Source organism: Microchirus variegatus, assembly GCF_963457635.1.
Source record: "Microchirus variegatus genome assembly, chromosome: 5".
NCBI lineage: Eukaryota > Metazoa > Chordata > Actinopteri > Pleuronectiformes > Soleidae > Microchirus > Microchirus variegatus.
Window position 1 is genome coordinate 12200144 of NC_139806.1, and position 22630 is coordinate 12222773.

A 22630-nucleotide genomic window follows, 5' to 3' on the forward strand; every position below is an offset into this window, starting at 1 on the left:
TCTCCCTCTCTCTGTGTGTGTGTAGTAAAAGATTGTCCAGAGAAGATGTGTAACTCTTGCGGTTGAAGTGCTCTTGAGGTCTCTTCATTTCAATAAATGTATTTGGACAAAACATCAACATTCAGAATCACAGAAATGTCACAGTTTCAAAATAAATGTTTTAATTTGTTCAAATGATTCAAGTCCAATGGATTTTTGTTTGCTTTACACCTGACATTTCTATTAAATCAATTACTCTCATTATATTTACAAGTACATGTATTATATTAACATCAACTGGAAAAGACCTGGAAATTGACTTTGTGAGCAATACGTTACCCTGAGACAAGTTGACAAGAATATAAAGAACATTTTGGAACTAACCCTGCCTCTATACTATAATCTTTATTTTTCAGTCACAGCCATGGACTCCTTGAATTGATCAGTACTCATCAAACTGAGAGCCCTGAAGCATCATGGTGCTCCGTAGCTGTGAACAGGACAACCTGCACATTCCTGGTACAGGAATTTACTGGTCATCTCCTCTAAATTCTCCTCCTTCATATGGAGCGATGATCTGCCCCCCATCTCTCTCCTGACATCCCCACACTATAGAGAATACGTTTCCTCATGATTTTGCACCTCATAGCACCAACAGCAGAGGAAAGTGGAGAAGTGTTCTGCATTTTATTTAAAACAAATTTAACCCTTTAATATTCTCCATTATCTCTGTGCATAAATATAAATACACTCCCTTTGTATACACAATATTAACAGATTGCTTTTTTTTAATAATTGATTTTTATAAAACTAAAATTATCGATCACCTGAAAAAAATCACCTGAATATTAATGCGATGACCAGATTTAATTTAATAAGGTTTGAGATCACAACAACTCTTTCTTTCTGCCATGTGTGTTTAAAAAAGCACTTTTATGTTGTAACAGAGGGGCCTTCTGATGGCATCAGTATTCATTTAACACAGTACAAAGTTTTACACAGTAAACTGCACAGTCTCATTGTCAGAAGATTTGTTTGTTTAAATTTGTTCAAAGTCTAATTCTGAATGCAACAGCATCGCAATTGAATCGAGTTTCTTCATGACTTACTTTTCACACAACACTAGCATCCTTTACAAAAAGGGTGTAAAATTACTCCTCGTAGTTACTTACAATTGGTCCAAGTCTACATCATTAGATATGTACATCTGCAAGAAATTGTTGTGAATCAAACAGAAGAGGCTCAAAAAACACCATCTCTTTTTCCTCATTCTCACTTCCTGAACGTAAACTGTAGATCTACAAACCGTGAGCATCGTTTCCAGACAGGGCTGGATGCTCACGCTCACCTGTGTCATGAAACATGATCCGTCTTTCACATCAACACTGATGTGTGCACCTGCCTTAGAAAGCAAACAAATTACTGACAGTTATTACTAGAATGTGTTCTCAAACATGGCTCACAGCAATATACATGTGCCGGACTTCTTTCCGTCGTCTGCGTTTTCTCCGCCCTCTTTTCTGTTGGGATCATTGAGCTCGTCAAACAGTCCAGTCTCGATCATTTCCTGCTGCCACTGAATGGCCACAGCGCCTGTGCTGAACTCCTTGAAGAATTTCTCATCCTTGGGGTCAAACACGATGCCCTTAACGTCTGAGAACTCAGCAATGTCGCCAGTGTCCTTGGCGTAGACCACGTTGGGCTTAGGAACCCATGGAGGAGGCACCAGCCCAGCCTCCAGACGAGGGAAGTTGATGCTCTTGAACCAGGGATGTTTCCTGGGATCCTCCATGTTGTTCCTAAAGAGAGGGTAAAGAGACATGTGCTAAGAACAAACGTTGCCGCACAGGATTGTACAACATTCTGGTTACAACTCACTTTCTGTTGCCTTTACTCAACCAGTTCACTTCTAATAAGCCTAATTTCAACTCACTTTCCCAACATCCTTTGCACCAGGATGACTGAAGTATATGCAAAAGTGGCTTTACTTAAAATTAATGAATTCTTCTTTTGCTCAGTTGCTTAAAGCTACACAGAACACAAGAATCTCTTACTTAATGCCCAAGCGCTCGTCGATCTTCTTCTTCAGGAACTGTTGGATGATGTCCTTGGTGTTGGCATCAAAGCATCTGTGCTCAAACTTGGGCTCTTCGTTTTGGATGCGACGCTGCACCTCCTCCTTCTCCACCTTATCCTTCTTGGCTTCAGGGCCTTTGAAAGGTGTGTATCCAGCCACCATCTCATAGATACTGCAGCCCAGCGCCCACCAGTCCACTGATGTCCTGTATTCAGTTTTGGTCAGAAGCTCAGGAGCCATGTACGCTCCAGTGCCCGCCTGGAGGAAAAATTCAGAAGTGTTTAATGAAGCAACATGAATAACTTTGTTAAAATGAAGAGAACAGTGGAGGGGCAGCATTTGTAAACTGTTGCCTTGATTAGTACACACTTCACAAATGCCTTTTTCTCTCTGTAATTTTTAATTTTCACCTACCAAGGTCACTACGTCCCCGCTCCTCTGCTCCCTCCCTCCTTCGCCCTCTCTGTATGACCTCACCTGCAGCCTCAGAGCAGCTTTAATCTTAATGCTAAGCCTGCTACCTGTCAGATGTCATGTGTGTCTGCACACTGACAGAGTTGTTCAGTCTCACATGTCCATCTCTGGATGTTATCATGCCAATGATGCATGAATAATGCACACAAATACGATGCGCCCTGTAAAGAGACGCTTTTGCAGGATCAGGTGTGACATACAGTATATTGTTATATAGATATCTCAAGAACTGTGTCACTTTAGTAATAGCACCTATAAAAGACATTGTTCATGTGAGGATGTGTCTGTATAGGGTCTTCAGATTGATGAGTGAAAACACTGCAAACACGTCCTCCTCCTGTAGCATGCGAACGCAATTCAATCTCTGCATTATTTTCTATAGTTTTAACTTCCTCGTCATCTCTTGACCAGTAGAATACACTCTCTGGTCAGTTAATGGGGTCAATAAAAAGCTGTTCTGTGTAATCATTCATGCTACAAAATGACTTAATCTGCTCTACATCTGGGTTAAAAACACCTCGTTTGCAAACTCATGTCTAATCATGCCCAGTGTGCTTTTTGACCTGGATCTGTCACTTTAGAGATGGTCAGACTTGTGTTCTGCTTGCTAAGAGGATTAAGGGACCAAAGCCAGCCTTGCATACAGGAGGTTAACCAAGTCACTTTGGCGCATGGAGGAGCATCAGAGTGCTGGATAATGAGCTTTTCATAGAGCTGGAAGCTTAGTCTTTGCTACTGTAAGTCTTGAAGAAACCCTGACACAAACTTCATCTTTTTCAGGTCATCCGTACGTTAGCGTTGGTATGATGTGATAATGGTTGTGATTACTATGGCTGTCTGGACGTGGTTACTACTTAAAGGGCAGTGTTTGATCTGGGAAGCCACTGTCACAGTTACAATCTTTTGATTATTTATGATATCAGGTGATTCTGGTCATTCCAATAATCCCACCTGTAACCAAAGAAGTTTCAGACAGAAACCTTTTTATTCATGCTTGACGTTATCCTGCACTGGACCTAGAAGTTCTGCAACTCTCCTTCAACTTAGCATAGTAGCCTATAAATGGCCACGGTATAATCTGACTGCTAAAGGAGTTATATAATGGATTCAGAGACTCTCAATGCACCAATCTTTAAACAATCCAGTAATCCCTGTCCGGATTTAAAGCAAAAATCCCCACAAGACTGACAATCTGTCCAAGAACCTGTGTTCAGGTTTTAACTCCAACCTCATTTGACAGATAAGTGAACGACAGTGTGACAGATGTTCTACTGACCTCTTCATCAGCTGCAGTATATGTATATGATGACTTTGATGGGTGTTATTTCAAAGATTTGAGACTGACTGATGTATGACATGACATGCTTCAAAGTCAATTAACCAGCATTTGCTGGCTAACTACATACATGTTCAACTCACCATCTGGTGGACAGTCTTCCCTGGAGGAATCTCTATGGCCAGACCCAAATCTGAGAGTCGGCACTGGCCTTGGTTGTCCAGCAACACGTTCTCTGGTTTCATATCGCGGTATATGATATCCATGGCATGCAGATGCAGAATACCTGTGGTGATCTGTGCCGTGTAGTGGATGATGCGCTTCATCTCAATGCCCTTGTCAACTCCCTTTCCATCATAGCCTATGTGGTAAATGTGGTACTTGAGGTCTCCTCCATTCATCAGGGTCATGACAAGGCACAAGTGGGTCTTGCTGTCATAAGCGTAGGCCAAGTTGACCAGGAACAGGCTGTTAACCTTCTCCAGGATCTGCTTCTCTAACAGGGCCATCTTCTCGCCGCCCTTCTTCTTCAGACGCTTTTTACACAACTTCTTACAGGCATACATCTGTCCTGTGTTCTTCACCTGTACAGCACATACCTTGAGAAAAACAAAATTATTAGTATCATTTAATGCCAACTGTAAACATTTCTCTTTATTGATGTATAACTTCCCCAAACAACAAAGTATGGTAATCTAATATCAGAACCAGAGGCAGCACAGAAACCATTACACCACACATCATCAGGGATGAAATAGTTTTACTTGATCTCATTTTCCTTGACCCTTGCCTGCTGGAACTGAGCCTATTAGACGTCTGTCTCATTCACAAATCCTTCTTTATCAATAGAGATTGAGGAATTTAATCTTTAATATAATCTTTGCTTCACAGAAGGTAAAAGCAGCTTTCATAATCTCTTGAACATCAATCATTATTGTGATTTTTACAGCATCTCATTCAAAAGAATCTAGATAACTGTTACACGTGTAGAAATGTAAGCTTATCCACTATATAATAATAAAATTCAAATAATAATAGTTAATTGTTCAAAAGAGACAACTTTGAAGCACATTTACTCTTTTAGTTTTTGAAGGCATCTCTGGATGAATGAAAGGATTAAGCTCTTGAATGGGATGAATCTGATGCTGTAGCGGTATCATTAAAATGCGTATTGTCTTTCAGTTTTACGATATGATTAAATTTAAGAAAAAACAACAACAAATTAACTTAATAGACACACTCAATTAAAATATGTGTATTGCATGCTTACCTCTCCAAATCCTCCTTTTCCCAGAGTCCTGAACTCATAGAAGTATTTGTCACTGATGGCCTGTTTCTCATACTCTTTCCACTGGAGGAATTTATCAAAGAATGGGCTGGCTTGATAATCGGTGTAGGGCTTGCCTGTCAAAAATGCTCTGACTCCTTCATGGACTTTGCTTTTCATCACCTCCTCAAAGTTGGCATCTGTCACAGACTTGCATTTCTCAGCAGGTTCCCCGGTAAGAAATGACATGAAAGACTTGGATTCAGCCTTGCAGTACTTCTTGATGATGTCTTGCCGTGCCTTGTCTTTCGCTGCTCCTTCAGCCAGATCCCAGTCGTTCAAGTCATCCAGAAAATCAGCAGCAAGCTTGAAAGAAGAATTATTTGCCAGATACTGACGGAAAAACCTCTTGCCAATAGGCTGCCTTTCACAAAGTGATGTGAAGTCCTTGTCATCAGAAGATCGTACTGCTGTACATTGCTCAGGTTTGGGGAGAGACAAGCTGCGGCGCCGCTTTTTCATCTCCTTGTCATCACCACCCTGGGCTTTTAGGTAGGCCGTGTTGGCCACCAGGTTATCTAGTCCCCCCATGTCACACATCTTGGCGGCTGTGAGTTGTGTGTCCCCACTAAGTTACTAGAATCTTCAGTGGCTCCCTGGGGATTCCCCACTAAAACTGGTCCAGCGTCTGTGCTCAAACGCCAGTGTACAAATGAGCTCCTTCAACCAAACTACCTGCAAACCTAAGACACTCTGACACACCCAGTAATTACTCATTTAGAATTAAATACTAGGGAGGGATTTTGGCTTAAGGATCTTTGTGTGGCCTATTCAAGGATGCTGTGCACGTAAAGGGAATCATAAGAGGGCTCTGTCCTAAGAGGCTTTGTAGCCCACTATATTTGCTCATGATGTTCAGTGGTACAAAGGGTTGTTGGTTAAGCATAAGATGGAGTAAAAGCGAAAGATCATTCTCATTTCTCAACTAACATCACTACAGCGTGGGGCTCGACAGTGAGCCATGAATAACGACAACTTTGAAACAACTCAGATGTCTAGTCAAATTGTATTTACAGTTCAATCCAAAATAAATAATACCGCTGGCTTCCCTTACATCATGTTTGCTCTGCTCAATTCAGCCACAGATAACATTTATTTTCGTCTATAATATTGTTATATTATCGATGTTATACATGTTGGGATTTGGAAGCGTTTATCCAATCAACCTGCTGAACAATGAGCTTTTTGAGGACACTTCTTCATGTTTTCAGTCATACTCCAACCTGTTTGTTGCCGTCTAGCTTTATTAGCGCAGTGTTGCTTGCTTTTGCTTCGGTCTTTCTCGACATAAAACAAATCACTTCCTGTATGCAGCGCGATACAAGATCTAAGCACGACTTTACCAAGAAATAACAGCTACCAATATCTTACACAACACAAATGATGATGAATTGGCATTTTCGTGTCATTGTTCCTGTTGGTAGTAACTGTACACTACAGCTACATAGACGTAAGCTAATTCAGGACAGGATAATATTAGCTAATCCTGTCTCAAATGGTCTCAAGCTCTCAGAACCCTGCACAAGATCAGGGGCTTTGCTTGCCGTCAGAAATCTCCAGACCCAGACCTTTGACTTACAAAAGCAAAGGCTGATGATGCCCACATGACGCGACCAGTGTGGGAGTGGGTTACGATTAAGTTTACTCAGAAAACTCAAAAAAAAGGAAAAAAAAAGTAGACATACAAGCTGGGTACAAGGACTGTAACTGCAGGTTTTTACAAAGGAAATGGGCTAAAACTACAAATCAAATGTAAAACACATTGTAAATGGCTCATGGTGTCAGTAAATCACTTAAGACTCCTGGCTGTACAAAACGAGGCCATGAACTTTATCTATTACCAGGTCAGGGAAGGCAGAGTGCGCACATACCCCTGGGTTTCCCCATTTACTCTACAGCTGAGCCACACAGCCATCAAGTTCTTGTTGTCACTCTTCTTCTATTATTGTAGTGAATGATTACGATGTTTGGCCTACTCATTTAACCTTGCAAGGATTAGCCCAGCCTGAGGAGAGAGTAAAGGTTAAGATCAACAAAGCATTCTCATCCTATTCCCCACATGGCCCACTGCATGGTCTTTACATGGTCTGACTATTATCCTCTTAAGGTTTCCCTCAGGCTTTGGACAAAAAGACACAGGGAACATATTCCCAGTCGAGCAATGGGTAACATTTGCAATGCAATAGACAATCATTTGTTTTGGTGAGTGCTTACAAATAAAATGCATAGAACAAAAAATCTGGTGGACTACCAACACAAATACAATACATGTAAGTTGAAGCAACCATGCACATGAACATGCAACATATGCATGAACACATACGGCAAATGGATCGCAAGAATACTGGCTTCAATAATAAAATAATGATTTAAACCAAATTAAAATACTGCCCAAGTGCATATTTACTTTGTGATAAAACAATTTAGGCTTTTATATGGTTTATATTTATATTCTAGTCTTGATGACCACTCAAAGCTGCATTACACTACAGTAATGCCATTCACACATCACATCCATGTGTCGCACATTTTCTATCACTTTCACCATCATCTCACACAACAACTCACTTTACCACTGAGCTACTGTCGCCTCTTTTTATATGAACTTAGGGCAAAGTCCTTGCCCTCAATCGAGCTCCACTATGTTTCAAAAGCACATGGACTGTGGGAGGACACCATGGTATTTTTGCTACAAGTCAAAATTGCTAGCCACTACTCTACCATGTGGCCATTAAATGAAGTTATGATTAACTTATTAAATATATCTCTTGAAATGTATGGTTTACATTTCAAAATAATATTAGTTGTCATAGATGTGCCAGTATAAAAAAATTGTCCAAAAAATGTATATTGTAAATTTATTCACAGTTGTTTGTCAAGTTAAAAAAGTGGGATTTCACCCACTCACCATATGACTGACAGTGAGTTGGATGGGACGAATTATTGTATGTTTGTGGTTGGATTATTTAAGTAATAATCCCTCTGTTCAAACTGCCGTTGTATTCAGTCTAACACTAACAAGTGCAGCTTGATTCAACTAAATCAAGGTCCAGCTTCTTCGTCTTCAAATGTCCCAGCATTTAGAGCATTATCTTTACAACATTCCACTTAAATATGTCCATCAACTCATAGGGTAATCCAACAGAGCAACAGCAGCAAGGCCAGTGCACAGTATACACCATCGCTCTAGTGGCTAGTGCCTCCTAGAGGACCGTTTTTGTATGCGTGTATGTGTACTTGTACTTATTACCCATTTATGACCTTTTATCGCATAAACACTAAAAGCTATTTTACCCAAACTGCTGAATGATCTCATTCAGAGAGTGTATATTATGTAGAAATATGGTGTATTTCTAAACATATACATTACAGTATTATGTAACTTGTATTTTTCTGGTCTTATTAATGTTCAAGTTAATATATAGAGGATTGATTCGCACACTGTTTTAATGACCTTAAACTAAAAATTATTTATTTTTTTCCTTAAAACAAGCAATGGCTAGACCTCATGTTTTTTTTATGTTACCTGGAGGTCCCTGTAGTTTGTTTATATAAACACGTTAGTCTGACTAAAATTGAGCTACTTTTAGTCAGACTAAGATACCTGGATAGTGAGATCCATAGTACAATTAGTCCGGCATATATACGTTCAGTTGGACTGGAGTTGGACTTGGTGTTCTCTGCATGCACCAATATCTGCTGCAGTCTCCTCTACCATTGTTCTGTGCTGCACTGATGTTTTATGTCATCCAAGAACTTTTCTGGCACAGACTCACTGGAATCAGAGGAGGCCTCAGATTCAGAGTTATCAGAGCAAGAGTTGGTGTCAAAACCATTTCCAGTGCCGGTTCTACGACGCATATCAGGGATAATGCCAGCATGGTGAGATTCCTCCTCAGAGTCAGACGCTTGAGTTTGCTCTGAACTCTCGTCACGTGACCGGTCTACGTTTGTCTCTCGGTCAGATACCTGTCCTTCTTGTTGCTCCTCAGTCTGAAGCCTCCTGCGGCTGATCAGCTTCTGCAGCTGTAGCTTGCTGGTGAAGAAGATGTTTCGCCATCCCATCGCAAGAGCCAGGGAAACCACTTCATCTGAAACGGTGTTGCAGCATCTGCGCACTGCTTGCTCCCAAAACATCTCTGACCCACATAACTAAAAAGCAGAAGTAAGAAATGTATGACAAACAATTAATGTTACAAATTATAAGTCATGATTTGGTTTCATTTGAAAATGCACTATTAATTTAGATAATAACGATTTATTCACATAGGAAGCAGACATGAGACAAAATGTGGAATGGTGAAACCTGAGATTCAGTGACTCCTCAACTCATCCCTCCCTTTCCCAAGTGTGTCAGAGAACTAGAGTGGCCTTCACATAACATTAAACACCTTCTCTGCTTGCATATAAAGCTTCCCTTTTAAAACCAAAAACCATATTCTGGCTATTTTGTCCATTTAGGCTACTGTAGAAACAGTCTAAGCCTAAAAAAACCTAAATTATTTTTTATTTTAAAGCAATTTTACAAACAAAATAAAACATACTTATAGGAACCTGGACCTTTAAATAATTTGGTGAATTATGAACTCACCTGCTTGAATCGACGTGATGTCCGTCGAAGCTGCTCCACATCCTCTAGTTCAAGATAGTTTATTATCCTCAGAAGTAAGGAGTCAGACAGATGATCCAGATAATCATAACGGCCTTGGCACAAAGCCTTGGTGTACACCAAGATTCGAGGACCAAAAACTGCACTGACCTCACCTGAGAAGAAGCCCAACATTTTACCGATCTCTCAGGACACTCAAAAACAAATTTTTGGAAGAAATAATATGCTCTCATTTTAACATCACTACAAAACGTACACAAACCTATGAACTAACCATATTTACTGGCACAAAGCCTCTGCTATTTTTCTGAAGATATTAGATAACAGCAGCGGAGTGGGTTTTAAAATGATCGTACCAACTGCCAAAAACACACTATTTACAGATCAGATTTGTTCCCACTGCTGTGTCTCACAGCCTCACAGAGATCCAAATGTACTGGTTTGCAAGTAGACGTTTTGGCTTGCGATAGCAGAAGAAATTTATCGTTACTCCGCCAAAGAGGTTATGTTTTGTCAGCATTTGTCTATGCGAATGAGCAGCACAACTGAAATACATAGAGACAGCTTTTTTCTGGTAATACACATTATGGGCCAAGTGTATTGACACTGTGGGAATCTCAGCAGCATTGGCAGAGGTTTGTGGTCCCCGAGTTCTTGCTGTTTTTTTATCTTAGCCTACATGCAGATGTTTATTAAGCTCTCAAAAGGAACAATTTGAAGTTAGATGTGTGAAAACTCTACAACAGCAAGAGGAAAACGCTGGATGGATATGTTGCAAACACTACCCTGAATAAAACCTGATGTCCTGACTTACTCTGCAGCCATGAGTCCTCCAAGAAGTCCTGGTGAGACTCTCTCAGCTCCCCAGGTTTGGAGAACCTGTCCACAGCTCTCAGAGAGATCTTCCACCATCTCCATATGACCTGGGAATGATAAGGCCGGGTACATTTTAACAACTAGTTATGAAACCCCCATAGGCTACGTTTCACCATTAAATAATGACATGCCAGTCAAATGACGTCACAGATATATGTAATTCAGTTCATAATTTTGTCACTTTTGCCATTCGTGTGTATGGGCTAATTCGAGTTTCAAGCTATCGTTAATTATCCTCAGTTGAATATATCTACATTGTTCTTTTTTTTACATTTTTAAAGATATATTAAATTAAGTTTGAGATAGTCAGAATGAAGTCGTAGATATCTAGGACTAGTTATGACGTTGTACATGTCTATATGACGAACCCCATACACATGAATGACAAAAGACGTCTTTTGTCCAGTAAAAACTGAATTACGGATATATATGACGTCATTTTGACTACTGGTTTTGGACTAGTAAGAATGACAGATATCGGGAGTAAATGCTAAAACCGCGTTTGTGACGTAGCAATAAATAATTCAACACGTCGTCTTCGTTTACGGGGGGTGAAATGTCGTGTTTTTAACTTTAATTTAAAATGATTTAAAAATAAATAAATCAGTACTTACATTTGACTTGGCGACAATAAAGTGGTAAAAGTTCTTGTTGGGAGGACGGCCTACTCCAGAGCTCTCAAACAACGGCTCTGTTAAAAGAGACGCCATGTTTAAGTTTGGGTGTCGCCATGGCGCTAAGGGACCGTTAATAACCAAAAACGAACACGGAATGTCTGTATACACTGAAAACCACATCAAGAAATTATTTTTAATGGTTTGTAGAATAAAGAAATAAAGACAATGTGACTTCTCAAAAAAATAAAATTAACATTTTAAAAAGTTAGAATTTCAATGAACATACCTTTGTCAGGATAAAGTCAGCAATAATGGCTCAGTTGTATCAATGTGGAGCAGGGTTTATCACTCCTGGTCCTGAGGAGCCACTGTCCTGCATGTTTTAGGTGTTTCCCTGCTCCAGCACACCTGATTCAGATCAATGGGCCGTTATCTGGTTTCAGCAGAGCTTTACTGACGAGCTGACCATTTGAATCAGGTGTGCAGGAGCAGGGAAGTGGGTCCGCAGGACCAGGAGTGAGAAACCCTGATGTGGAGCATTAAAAACAGTTTTGTAAAGAGGCTTCAACAAAGTCATCACTGTAGTTAAAAAATCTTTTAATTTATTTATACATATATTTATATATGTACACATTTACTTACCTATACTTGCAAAGACAAGAAACTCATTGTCAACTTTATTGTTAGTCACTGGTGGAAGAATTGAGACCCGAGACACAGGAGGATCAAGTAGTGTAACAATCCATAAACTGATCTGACTTTTCTCTTTTGCCTTATTACTGTAACAGCAAACTGAAGGGAGATCAATGTTTCTTATCATCCTGTTCAACTCTTCAAAGGCTTTTAGAAAAGGCAAAGAAGAAGACAGAGTACCAAGAGAGTGCAGTGAACACAACATAACCAACATCCCACTAGTATTTTATGTTCAAATGTTGTGCATATTTTGTCCCGGCAGGAGCTGTCAACACCTGCAACTATCAACCAAACAAAAACCTGATATTCAACTCATCTGACACCTACAACCAGCAGCTGAGAGGTTACTGGCAGCACGGCGAACAATTTTAATTCATATGTAATTAACCAAGTAGCAGAACTGAGAAATATCAGTTTCAAAGCCCACGATTCTTGTCCAATTCCTCCATTTGTGCTCACAATGACCATCGTTAAAATGCTGTGTCCAATCCTCCTCTTTAGGATGTTTAATTTATAGAGACGTAGGGTTTGTTGCTGTGGGTCATAGGAAGCTTTAGATTGTTAAAAAACGGCACTCTGGGTTGGTCAGTTGATAAAAGCACATTTTTGCACCTTACTGCCAACATAGAAACCATTCTGCTGAAACAACAAATAGAAATAGAAAATAAAATACCTGCATCATTATGGCTGCTTCAAACCACAGACGATGGATTTGGATGGAACCCCGTTAATAATCTTAAAAGTGTATACCCTTACATAGATTGTAGTGGTTTTTACAAGGTGTGTGTATAATCACCCTTGTTAACTCAGTCCTTGTTATACATAACATCTACTTAATTGCGATTACAAATGATATGCACAGAGCTTACAGTCATAAACAAAAAGTAAAAAGCATATAATGTATATTGTCCAGACAGTATACCCTCCCCCACAACGGTCCCTTCATTTCCAATATAGTCCATTGTACCTCTTCCTTCATAATTCATAGTGTTGTAAACTTTTTATGAAAAACAAAACAAAAACATAAGTCTTTTTTTTTAAGAAATGTACTGCCACCTAATTGTGTGACTGAACGGGGTGCGTCGAGTATGTGCTGCATGCTGCCCTCTGGTGGCAAGAATCTGGAGATGTGCTACAGGAAAGGGTTAGTGGATGAACCGCCTGAAGGAAACGATCCCGCTGGGGCACCAGCCTGAAATTAAACAAGGAAAAAAAAGACATTGTGAGGTAATGATTCCTTTAAATATCATCATCATCATCGCTCTCTCTCTCTCTCAGCATAGTCCGGAAATCCGACAGAGGGATTTACTGTTCCAAACCGTACCGTACTGCACCAAACCCGAACTTTAACATGATGGAAACACGGTTAAAAGGCCATCCATGCTCACTCACCATGAATGGGTTGTTGGACATGCCAGGACCAGCCATAGGCTGCCCAAAGGGTGTCATGGAGGGCTTGTTCTGACTGTAGACTGCGAAGGCAGGGCCTAAAGAGCATGGTGGAGGAAAATGGATTTATAACAGGTTGTTTCTGCTCTCACTGGTACCTAATTAAAAATAATTCAATATGACATGAAGAGAAATCCCGCACAGTGATTGAGATAAGGGCCTAAGACTATATATATATATATATATATATATATATATATATATATATATATATATATATATAAATAAAAGAAAAACAAATAACAGGAGAGCTACAGCAAATGCTGTTTGCAATCAGGTGCAGCCTTATGAAAAATGTCTGATTATTTAATTGTAGTTTTTTGTACTTTGTAAAGAACAGATAATTTTTATCCTAAATGCAACCTGAATTAATTGTGCAGTAAATGCCATGGACTGGTCACACTTTACATTTGCTGCAGTCAGACTTTAAAACATGATACTTCAGCATAAAAATAACAAAAAATGAAGAGGCAGATAATTTGTTGAGTCGTCTACTTACAGTAGCCAAAAAGTTTCCAACTCTCTTCAGATCAAGAGGTTGCCAATTATTGACATCATCCACTTTAGTGTCTCTGCTTTAACATCCGCAGCAAACCCCACATGAAACTTCAGAGTGAGGATGGACATGTTTGGCACTAATAGTTACCGAGTGTATTGTCTTTTGTCACGAATAGATCACAAGTAAATATTGATATTTGCTGCAAGTTCTGCCGCCGAAGCTTGGCCACTAAGCTATGGTAGTAGGACAATAATTCCCATGATCCTATGCTGCGTCTTGATACCATGAAACTAGGTCTTGTATTATTGTTTAAATTGAGAGAAACAACACACTGCTTGTTTAAAAATGTGTTCTGAATGTGGTACATAAACTTCACTGAGGTGAAACGACAGGTGCTCTAAATCACAGACAGTTACTGCACAGGTGGAACATGGTAAGAGGAGACAGGGTGTTGGGAAAGGCTACTAACCATTAGACTGAGGGTGGTAGGCCCCAGGCTGGGCATAAGGCATTGGGGCCTGGCCAGGGAATTGTTGCTGGAAGTTTCCACTGAAACTGGTCGGGAGGCAGTAGGAAGAGGCACTCCCAAAGCCAGCAGGCATGCTCATAGAGCCAGTGCCAAAGGAGGCTACAAAACACACAAAATGTGTGCACAGTGAATGTGCGTGTGTGTATATATATATATATATATATATATACATACATACATACATACATACTCACACCCACAATACACACATACACAAAAAGAGGAGTATATTCTAAATACTATAAAACATCACAAAGCTACCGTTACTGCTACTGCTACTTATCGGTGAGGAAAAAGATATCTTATTATATACACCGAACATGCGGAGAGACAAACCTGCAGCTTGAGCTCTGCCGTTGGTCTGGAAAGGGTTGGTGGCCATCTCCGGGGCAACGGCTGCTGCGACAAAAGGATTTGTGGACGGGACAGCTACATGAAATACAGGAGTACACAATAAACCAAGGATTCTAAATATACATGAAAAAAGGACTGTGAAAAGTAGAAGCATATGTCAGTAGAAGCATATGTCATGTCAAGCATATCTAGCCCACGGGTTACACTTTATTTTAGCTTGGTAATTCATATCTTCCTCGAATTACAATAGAGTGGTAAATATTGTGATAAAGGTCCAGGTAGTAATGCTTCACCAAATCTATTATAACATGAAATAAACTAAACCAGGACTTAAAAATACCATATGTCAAACTACATTTTACATTAATTACATACATTTCCCAAATCATCAAGCCCTAATAATAAAAATAGAAATTCATAATTAATACCTCCAAAGCCTGGCTGCATGCTGGGTAACACAGGTGGATTCTGGGCTGGCGATGAACCAAGCACTGGTCCAAATAAGTTCCTACAAGACAATGTCCACGTTAAATGTTTTTACATCCATGACACACATGCAATATTAACATTTTGGCACCTTATTTTTAAACAAGCTGTTGAACTGCGATATGAACATTTATTGAGTGAGTGAAAAATGTCGACTGGATTGGGGAATTTTAGTTGAAATTAAGTGATAATCCACATATATGTAAACTATGCATAACAACAAGCATAGATCATTAAGGCTGCTTACAGACATGCACAGTTAATGTCCCAGTGAGCTCATGTGAGAACACATGAGAGAAAACAAGGACAAATGTCCTGCTTCCTGTATGCATAAGGCAGGCCCCACCTCCTCGCCTGAATCTTCCTGGTGTTCTGACCTGACAGTCTGTGAACAGCAAGCTGCAGAGAATGTCCTGACCCAAATCTCCATTACAGCACCAGAAATTCATGTCTGAAAACCAAGTGTGCAGAGTTGTCAGTTTCTCACCCTTGCACGTTGCTGGCTGTGGAGGCAGAAGTGCTGAGCTTGTTGTCTAACTCAGCCAAAGCAGCATAGCGATCTTCTTTGCTACAGCCTGCCAGGGACTGGGCAGGGACGGCACTCGACATGGATGGGATTGGCACACCTCCACCTATGGGCAATTTGAAAAATAGATACTCCGTCAGAGCCACATAAGACTGCAAATTCAAACAAAAGAAAGAAAGAATATAACTAATGACAAAGATACAATAAGAGGTTTAAAGTAAATGTCACAACTCCTCTGAGGTCTTTATCCAAGTTAATTTAAGATGAAAAGACTCATGGTTTGTTCCCACCAGAGCTGAAACCTTAGGAAAATCCTCTTTACATAGAAGACTCAGTGTCAAAATCAAGTTTTCAACAGTTGCTTAGCAACATCAGTGGTGAAGACTGGCCCAGAGCATCTGAAGAGCTGGAAAGGTTTTAATGTGTTTTTGATGAAAGGCATTCTCTCACAGGTCAAATTACTGCAAATTTAAATCCGATTTAGCTTCTTCATCTGATTCAATTTATGCAGCAACCCAAATTCCAGCGTCATTTTAGTGCAACACTGTCATACGTTGGTCTTCCAGCTGCGGACATATCCAAGGAGTGTTTGTTTTTTACAACTTGGGACAGCATTTCATCAATTCATCATCAATTTAACTATCAATTAAAAGTGGGATCAAATTAAAAGATGCGAACTAGGGACCATCGTAACATTGTCACCGTGTTGATGTTGTTTAAGACTGGTCCAATTAGTGTTGAATCATTACACGCATGGGTGAAACAAACTCAACAGGGCAGAGCAACCACTGGCTATGATTTAGCGGGTTCACTCAGGTCTAGAAAATCCTGGGTATTCCCCATTATTTTAGTGTGAAAGAGGCTTGAAAGAGGACTGAGGGTCAGTGTGTGTGTCAAGAGTGACAATGGTAGGGAGGGGGTACCTGATGAAAAGGACTTTGAGGGGGGTGACGTGCTCAGATGGGATGGAATTGCAGTGTTTCCAAATGCCTCAAAGTTGGCAAAGTTGCTGTTTGAGTTACCCTGAGGTGCTGCAGCCACACACAAGGGAAGATGAACACAGGCAATGGATGTAAAACATAAAAGCAATGGCAGGATAATGTGTGGAATGATGTCTACAAACCAAACAAAAAAACACATACTGAGAAACATCGGTATTGATCTTTAATTGATTAGTCTGAGTGAGGTGCTCGATGCATTGTGTCCTTTGAGGGAAGGTTTCTCTTACCGGTTTGGCTTGGAAAATGTGCAAAATTGGCAAAGTTGGAAGAGCTGGCAGTTTGTGTGGGTTGAGCAGCAAAGATGTCTCCTCCCAGGTCTGAGAGCAAGTCAAACTTCTTCTCCTGAGCAGCGCTGTGTGCTTGTGAACGGCCTAGCCCTGGAGACTGAGCAGTAATTGAAATTAAGAAGAAGTATTTACTAGGGATGACCTGATCAGCTTTTTTAGCCCCCGATCCCGATCCAATCTTTTTACTGTTGAGTAACTGCCAATGCCAATGCTGCCAATACGATATTTGCCTGAGCTGCACTTTTTCTTTTTTTAGAGAACTTCACTGTCGGTTATAAATAAGATTGCTGACTGAAGTTTAGAGAGAAAGAAAAACAGAAAGTGGAACAGACTCCTCTGTCATCTGTCTGTGTCTGGTTCACACAGCTGCACCACTGATCTGCTGCATCTAGTGCAGCTTTGTAGTTCACAGAAGTGTGTGCTGTTTTATACCACTTGAGGACCTTTTCTGGCATAAACACTGACCTTGTCAGGACCAAAACTCCTCATAGGGATGAAAACCTGGTCCTAATCAGGCAGAACCTTATTTCTGAGGAACTTGTCAGGTTTAGGGCTAGGAATTGCATGGTTAAAGTCAGGGATAACGCTTTGTTTAGGCTATCCAAATGAATGGGAAGTCAATGCGTGCATGTGTGTGCTTGGCACAGCGTAGCTCTTAGGGTAGAGAGGACAGAGAGAAATGGGGCAGATCAGAACAAGGCAGCGTATTAAAATATAACCAATTACATCACACACAGGTAATAAAATTAAAATGCCACTGACGTAAACGATCAGGGTGAGGATATTGGGGGATTTCTGATCAGTTAAAAAAAATGCTCAGATTGGCTCTAATGCGATACTACTTAAAAAGTATACTTTTCTATCTATAGTGGTCGAATTTTGGCAACAAAAACAGCCCAGTGTGCGTTTTTCTGATACCTGGCGCAGTGGGGTCTTGCTGAGCTGCAGGGTTTTGAGGGGTTGCACTTCTGGGGTACTGCCAGTGCTGCTGGCCGATGAGCCCGACACAGACGCCTGGACAGTTGCTACTGCTCTTGCTTGGTCTGGAGGAACATACCTAAACAGTCAGGAAAGAGCACCGACACAAGTGTACAAACATATTTGATTACAGGAGGATATAGCTTGCACCACTATGTAGACATGATTTTAAAATGTTGAAGTCGGATATATTTATCTGTCCTATATCTGTCCGTCATAAATAGGAGAATTTTTGAATGTTGTGCTTTGTTTCCTCCAACACTGCATTGAGAATAAAGGATGGACAATGAAGAGCACACTGTCAAATATATGATTAACTGAGTCCATAACTGCAATATGTGTTTTTGGCAGGGATGACACTTCACAGTGTTTGCACTCCATTCCTTTGCATCACCGATGTTTGCAATACGCCAGCATAACTGAGTGACCCGCAATGACCCAATGCTATAAAGCAGTGTGCCGCAAAATTCAACCATTTATACAATCATGAAGGCCAATCCTAATCATTCCACCCTTACGGGTTCTTTTAACACTAGATTTTTTCAAAACACAATCAAAGGAACACAAAAAGTTACCATCTTTTCTTTTCGTATTTTTCCTGTAGGAACTCTTTTACTTTCTGGGGTTCTCGGAAATCTGGAACAACTGATGTCCTGTCGTCATAGAGGCCTAACCAGATGTGTTTACAGACCTGGGGGGGGGGGCAGAGGAATGAGGAGAGTGAGTGGTAGAGAAGAGGTCGGGATGGGGGTGGGGGAAAAGCGGGGAGAGAGGTGAGAGAAAGTAAAGGGCAGGGGGGGAGGGGATGACAAGAAACGGGAGAGAGAGAAAAAAGGACAGAGGAATGCCAATAACGTTGACTTTAAGCAAGACTAAGAAAAAATGCCATGATGTGAATTCAGCATAAAAGACAGAGGCATGAATCAGAGTCAGAATGAATCAGAACTTTAACCTTGTGAATTGTGTGTTGAGTCATTGTTTTTGGTAAAATCTTTGTCATACCTCATTGCTGTGTTTCTGTAAGAACTCAATTTCCTGCTGTGTAAATGTGGTCATTGAGATGGACTTCACTCTGTGTGGGGGATTCAGTCCTCGCCTGTAGGTAGAGGAGGTAAATGTTAGCTGAAGAAAAAGAGGAACAGAATACAGCCCAATGCAATTCACATGACAGGAAATGAAAAGAGGGAAAAATAAAAATGATTTTCTTTTTAAAATGTCATCTTCAACGTGAAACATTCATGAGCACTTTGTGGTTGTGTGAGTGTAAATACAAACATTTGACAGACATCACAAGTTTTTAAAATCACAATAAACTTTTTTTGTTTAATTATCAACTGATGTAGTAGTAACTGTAAACTTGTAAAAAATGTAGTAAACTCCACAAAAGTCCAACAAAATGAAAATGATACATTAAGAAAGTATAAAACATTGTATAACTTTATAAAAGAAATGGGGGTAGGAGGAGTTTTTTTTGGTAAACTTAGCAAATATATATAATGTATAATGTCAATAAGGAATATTACAAGTAGTTGACTTTTGCATGCAAGAGAACAAAGACACGGAACTGTAAGATGAAGGCAGATGATCCACTGTGGCGACCACAAAAATATTAATTTATCTTTTATTTTTATCTAATATTATTTATCACTGCTCAGTGGGGAAAGTGTTCAAATGCCCGAGCTAAAAAAATCTTTACATATTGGCATCGATATAAATTAAAATTGGAAAAAAAGTACATCATGGGGTGCAGCCAAATGCTTTAAGCCAAATCAAAATGTTCTGTGCTTATATAATTAGCTCATTTTCCTTGCCTTGTGAATTATCACTATTAAGATGAATCTAACTAAAAAATACATCAACTAGAGAGAAGATTCTTAAGCGTATACTAAATAAATCAAGAACATTGTGTCAGAGAGGTTTGTAATCCGTCCAGCAGAGTACATCCTTTCTGTCAAGGATTACTCCACTTTCATACGTCACAGTTCAGTTTGAAGTAATGCCTCTGATGGAATGATTAATAAAAGAGTGGTAAAACATGTATTCCTGACATCTGGAAGCCACCACGAAGCCTGTGCCAAGGCTAAACAGAACAAGAACAGAACAGAAGAGTGCAGTCAACTGTCACTTCACCAATTGCAGCTTCACAGCACTTTGTTAAAGAGAAACAGCTGCGGAAAAAATAAAGAATAAAGCTTGTTGAAGCAGAGTGTAAAAATATACTTAGCTTAATAATGAGAAACCCTGAAGTAAACCTGCTGCAATCACAAACAGGATACCAACAAAGTTCCAATTATGGAAGTGCTGTTGAATTTTTATTTCAGACACCTTAATCAGTTCTGCAAATAAGAACCAGGTCCAAGTGTGAAACACTGATAGAGACTACAAGGACCTGAGGCTGGAGCGATAAATGATAAAGGGAACTGTACTAATACAACTAACATGTGACTTAAAAAAAAACATGATTGCAAATCAATGATCGCAACTTTATCTTTACCCCAAATAAGTCTGCCCTATATTCACAGAGAGTACATGAACAGAACTCAGTGGGACTCAGTGTTCCACATGTGTGTGGTGGTGTGGACCTTGTGGTGAGTGACGGACACTTCTCTGCACACTACCACACGGCTGAAGAACATCTTTGTCACTGTGGTGTTTGACCAAAGTCAGTGTTTCCCAGACCTCAAAACGATGATGTTCCCAAACGTCTTATTTTGACCACAGACCTAAATGCATGCATTTATTCATTCAAGGAAACACATCAGTGTTGCGTTATATTTCTGAGTCCCACCCTGCTGCCTCTTATCTAGAGAGGGGTGTGTGTGTGACATACTTTGGTGAATGTCCATATAAAGTTCAACCAGACAAGGCCCCTGTGTGACGGGTTGTTTTTAAACAAGGCGATCATCAAATATTTGAGCGGTAGGTATATGAACCAAACATTTGCTGCCCCTGACCTCGACCACTCAGGCAATAAACAACTGGGAGACTCAGACGACACACAGATGGTAAAGCCTGACAAATGACGGGAGACACAACGGCCCCACTTCCACAGAGTCGAGGGGTCACTGAGGGGCTTGAGAGTAGAAATGCTGCAACTCCTTTGCACAGTAACACAAAGCAACAAAACTATATGGAATCCTACCACTTTCAATTCACACCTATAGAAGGTTTATGATTTGTTGGACACTAAGGATACAATATAATGATGAACCAAACAATATGATAAATAAAAGCACCCATAGTGAACTGAAGTTGTTTTATCAGGATAATAGCATTATTTGGAATTCTTGTTTTTTATCTTCTCCGTGACATTACATTACATTGCGACACGTGTAACATTTTTATTCCAGCTGCATTTTCTGTATTTGCGAAATGAATCTAAAACACTGTAATGATAAGATGCTATTATCACAATAACGACGTGAAAAGTATAAGTTCTTTTCAGGATAGTCGTAAAATGTCTATTTCATACGGTCCTCTGCCAAGTACCATTGATGGGGAAATTGGAATAATGGTCTTCAGCCTTACAGCAAAGTGAACTTGTTGTTGCGACACCTTACACAATACACACCCTAACATTATCTGAGACGACGCCTGAAGCTGTAAACAAACCAACATGACAACAGCACCGAGCCCAGCCCAACTCGAACCCCGCGGCCTCGGGCTGTACCGGGGAGAGAGAGGGAGAGCGCCGGCGTTACCTGCACTGACTTCAGCAGCGCTAGCTAACGAGCTAACGGTACCGCCAAGTCAGAAATGGACCGCACGAATCCAAAACCCCCAAAGCGGCGCCTTGTCATGACCCGGCGGCGCACCGTATACGCTAAATATAACATGTAGACTGAGATGCCAACTCACAGGATGCCAGAGCAGGTGGTGCAGACGAAGGAACCCACTGTCATGTTGACATAGGTCGGGCCGCGTTGGTCACAGTCGAAGCATTTCCTATTCGCGGGCAGGCTAGTCATTTCCCGGAGCATCTTCAGATGAGTCTCCTCCTGCTTTCGCTTCGCACTCGTCGCCATGGCAGAAGAGAGAAGGCTGGTGTCGCAGGGAGTAAGCGTGGACAGGGGACCCGGGGCAGGGCGGGTGTCTTCGGGGCAAACTTGCCGCGTACTACGGCGGTGGCCAGGAAGACACCTTACCGTGATATTCTACCAGGGAGACTGAGAGCGAGTGGCTGACTGACTTCTTCTTCTGCACGAGTGAAAGTCGCACGCACATTGGTCTTTTTCTCACTGCAGCGCCACCTGCTGTTTCGGAATGATGCAACTCAGATAGACTCAATCCAGGAAATTTAAAAGGAAAATACATATAAAACAGTACAATATTGAAAAAGCCATAACCATACATTATTGCATAATCTTAAACAGTATGTAGATGGAGCTAATCTCTTAAAATGAGGCATCTGTACCAATGTCTCTGCAGCTGGGACAGGACCAAAATGATGTCATTAACGTCAAGTTGGCAAATTTAAAAAAAAGATTCCTGAAAACTGCTTGAAGACTATTGACTTGTGCAGTCACACACATTTCAGTGGCATTGCACCATGGAAGTCTCTTGATTCTCAGAGCGTCATTAAATTCCCTGTAC

The 22630-nt window shown here is 40.5% G+C and overlaps 3 protein-coding genes across 3 annotated transcripts; all 3 read right to left on the reverse strand.

Annotated features, from left to right (window-relative positions):
- Nucleotides 1-1438: 1438 nt before the first annotated feature.
- On the reverse strand, nucleotides 1439-5673 carry grk7a (G protein-coupled receptor kinase 7a; the record flags this gene model as incomplete). Its single annotated transcript, XM_083890054.1, has 4 exons — nucleotides 1439-1778; nucleotides 2034-2314; nucleotides 3950-4405; nucleotides 5077-5673. 4 exons carry the CDS (start codon nucleotides 5671-5673, stop codon nucleotides 1439-1441), a joined length of 1674 nt encoding a protein of 557 aa, XP_083746180.1.
- Nucleotides 5674-8844: 3171 nt separating this feature from the next.
- Nucleotides 8845-11328, reverse strand: fbxo36b (F-box protein 36b; the record flags this gene model as incomplete). Its single annotated transcript, XM_083889510.1, has 4 exons — nucleotides 8845-9285; nucleotides 9725-9897; nucleotides 10557-10665; nucleotides 11233-11328. The coding sequence occupies 4 exons, from the start codon at nucleotides 11326-11328 to the stop codon at nucleotides 8845-8847; spliced, it is 819 nt and encodes a 272-aa protein (XP_083745636.1).
- Nucleotides 11329-11933: 605 nt separating this feature from the next.
- agfg1b (ArfGAP with FG repeats 1b) lies at nucleotides 11934-22137 on the reverse strand. The gene is made up of 12 exons (XM_083889230.1): nucleotides 21896-22137; nucleotides 19040-19133; nucleotides 18613-18728; nucleotides 17978-18116; nucleotides 17000-17156; nucleotides 16695-16802; nucleotides 15733-15877; nucleotides 15188-15267; nucleotides 14742-14834; nucleotides 14346-14504; nucleotides 13321-13415; nucleotides 11934-13120 (listed from the first exon to the last, which is right to left on the reverse strand). The coding sequence occupies exons 1-12, from the start codon at nucleotides 22060-22062 to the stop codon at nucleotides 13061-13063; spliced, it is 1413 nt and encodes a 470-aa protein (XP_083745356.1). The 5' UTR covers nucleotides 22063-22137; the 3' UTR covers nucleotides 11934-13060.
- Nucleotides 22138-22630: the final 493 nt, after the last annotated feature.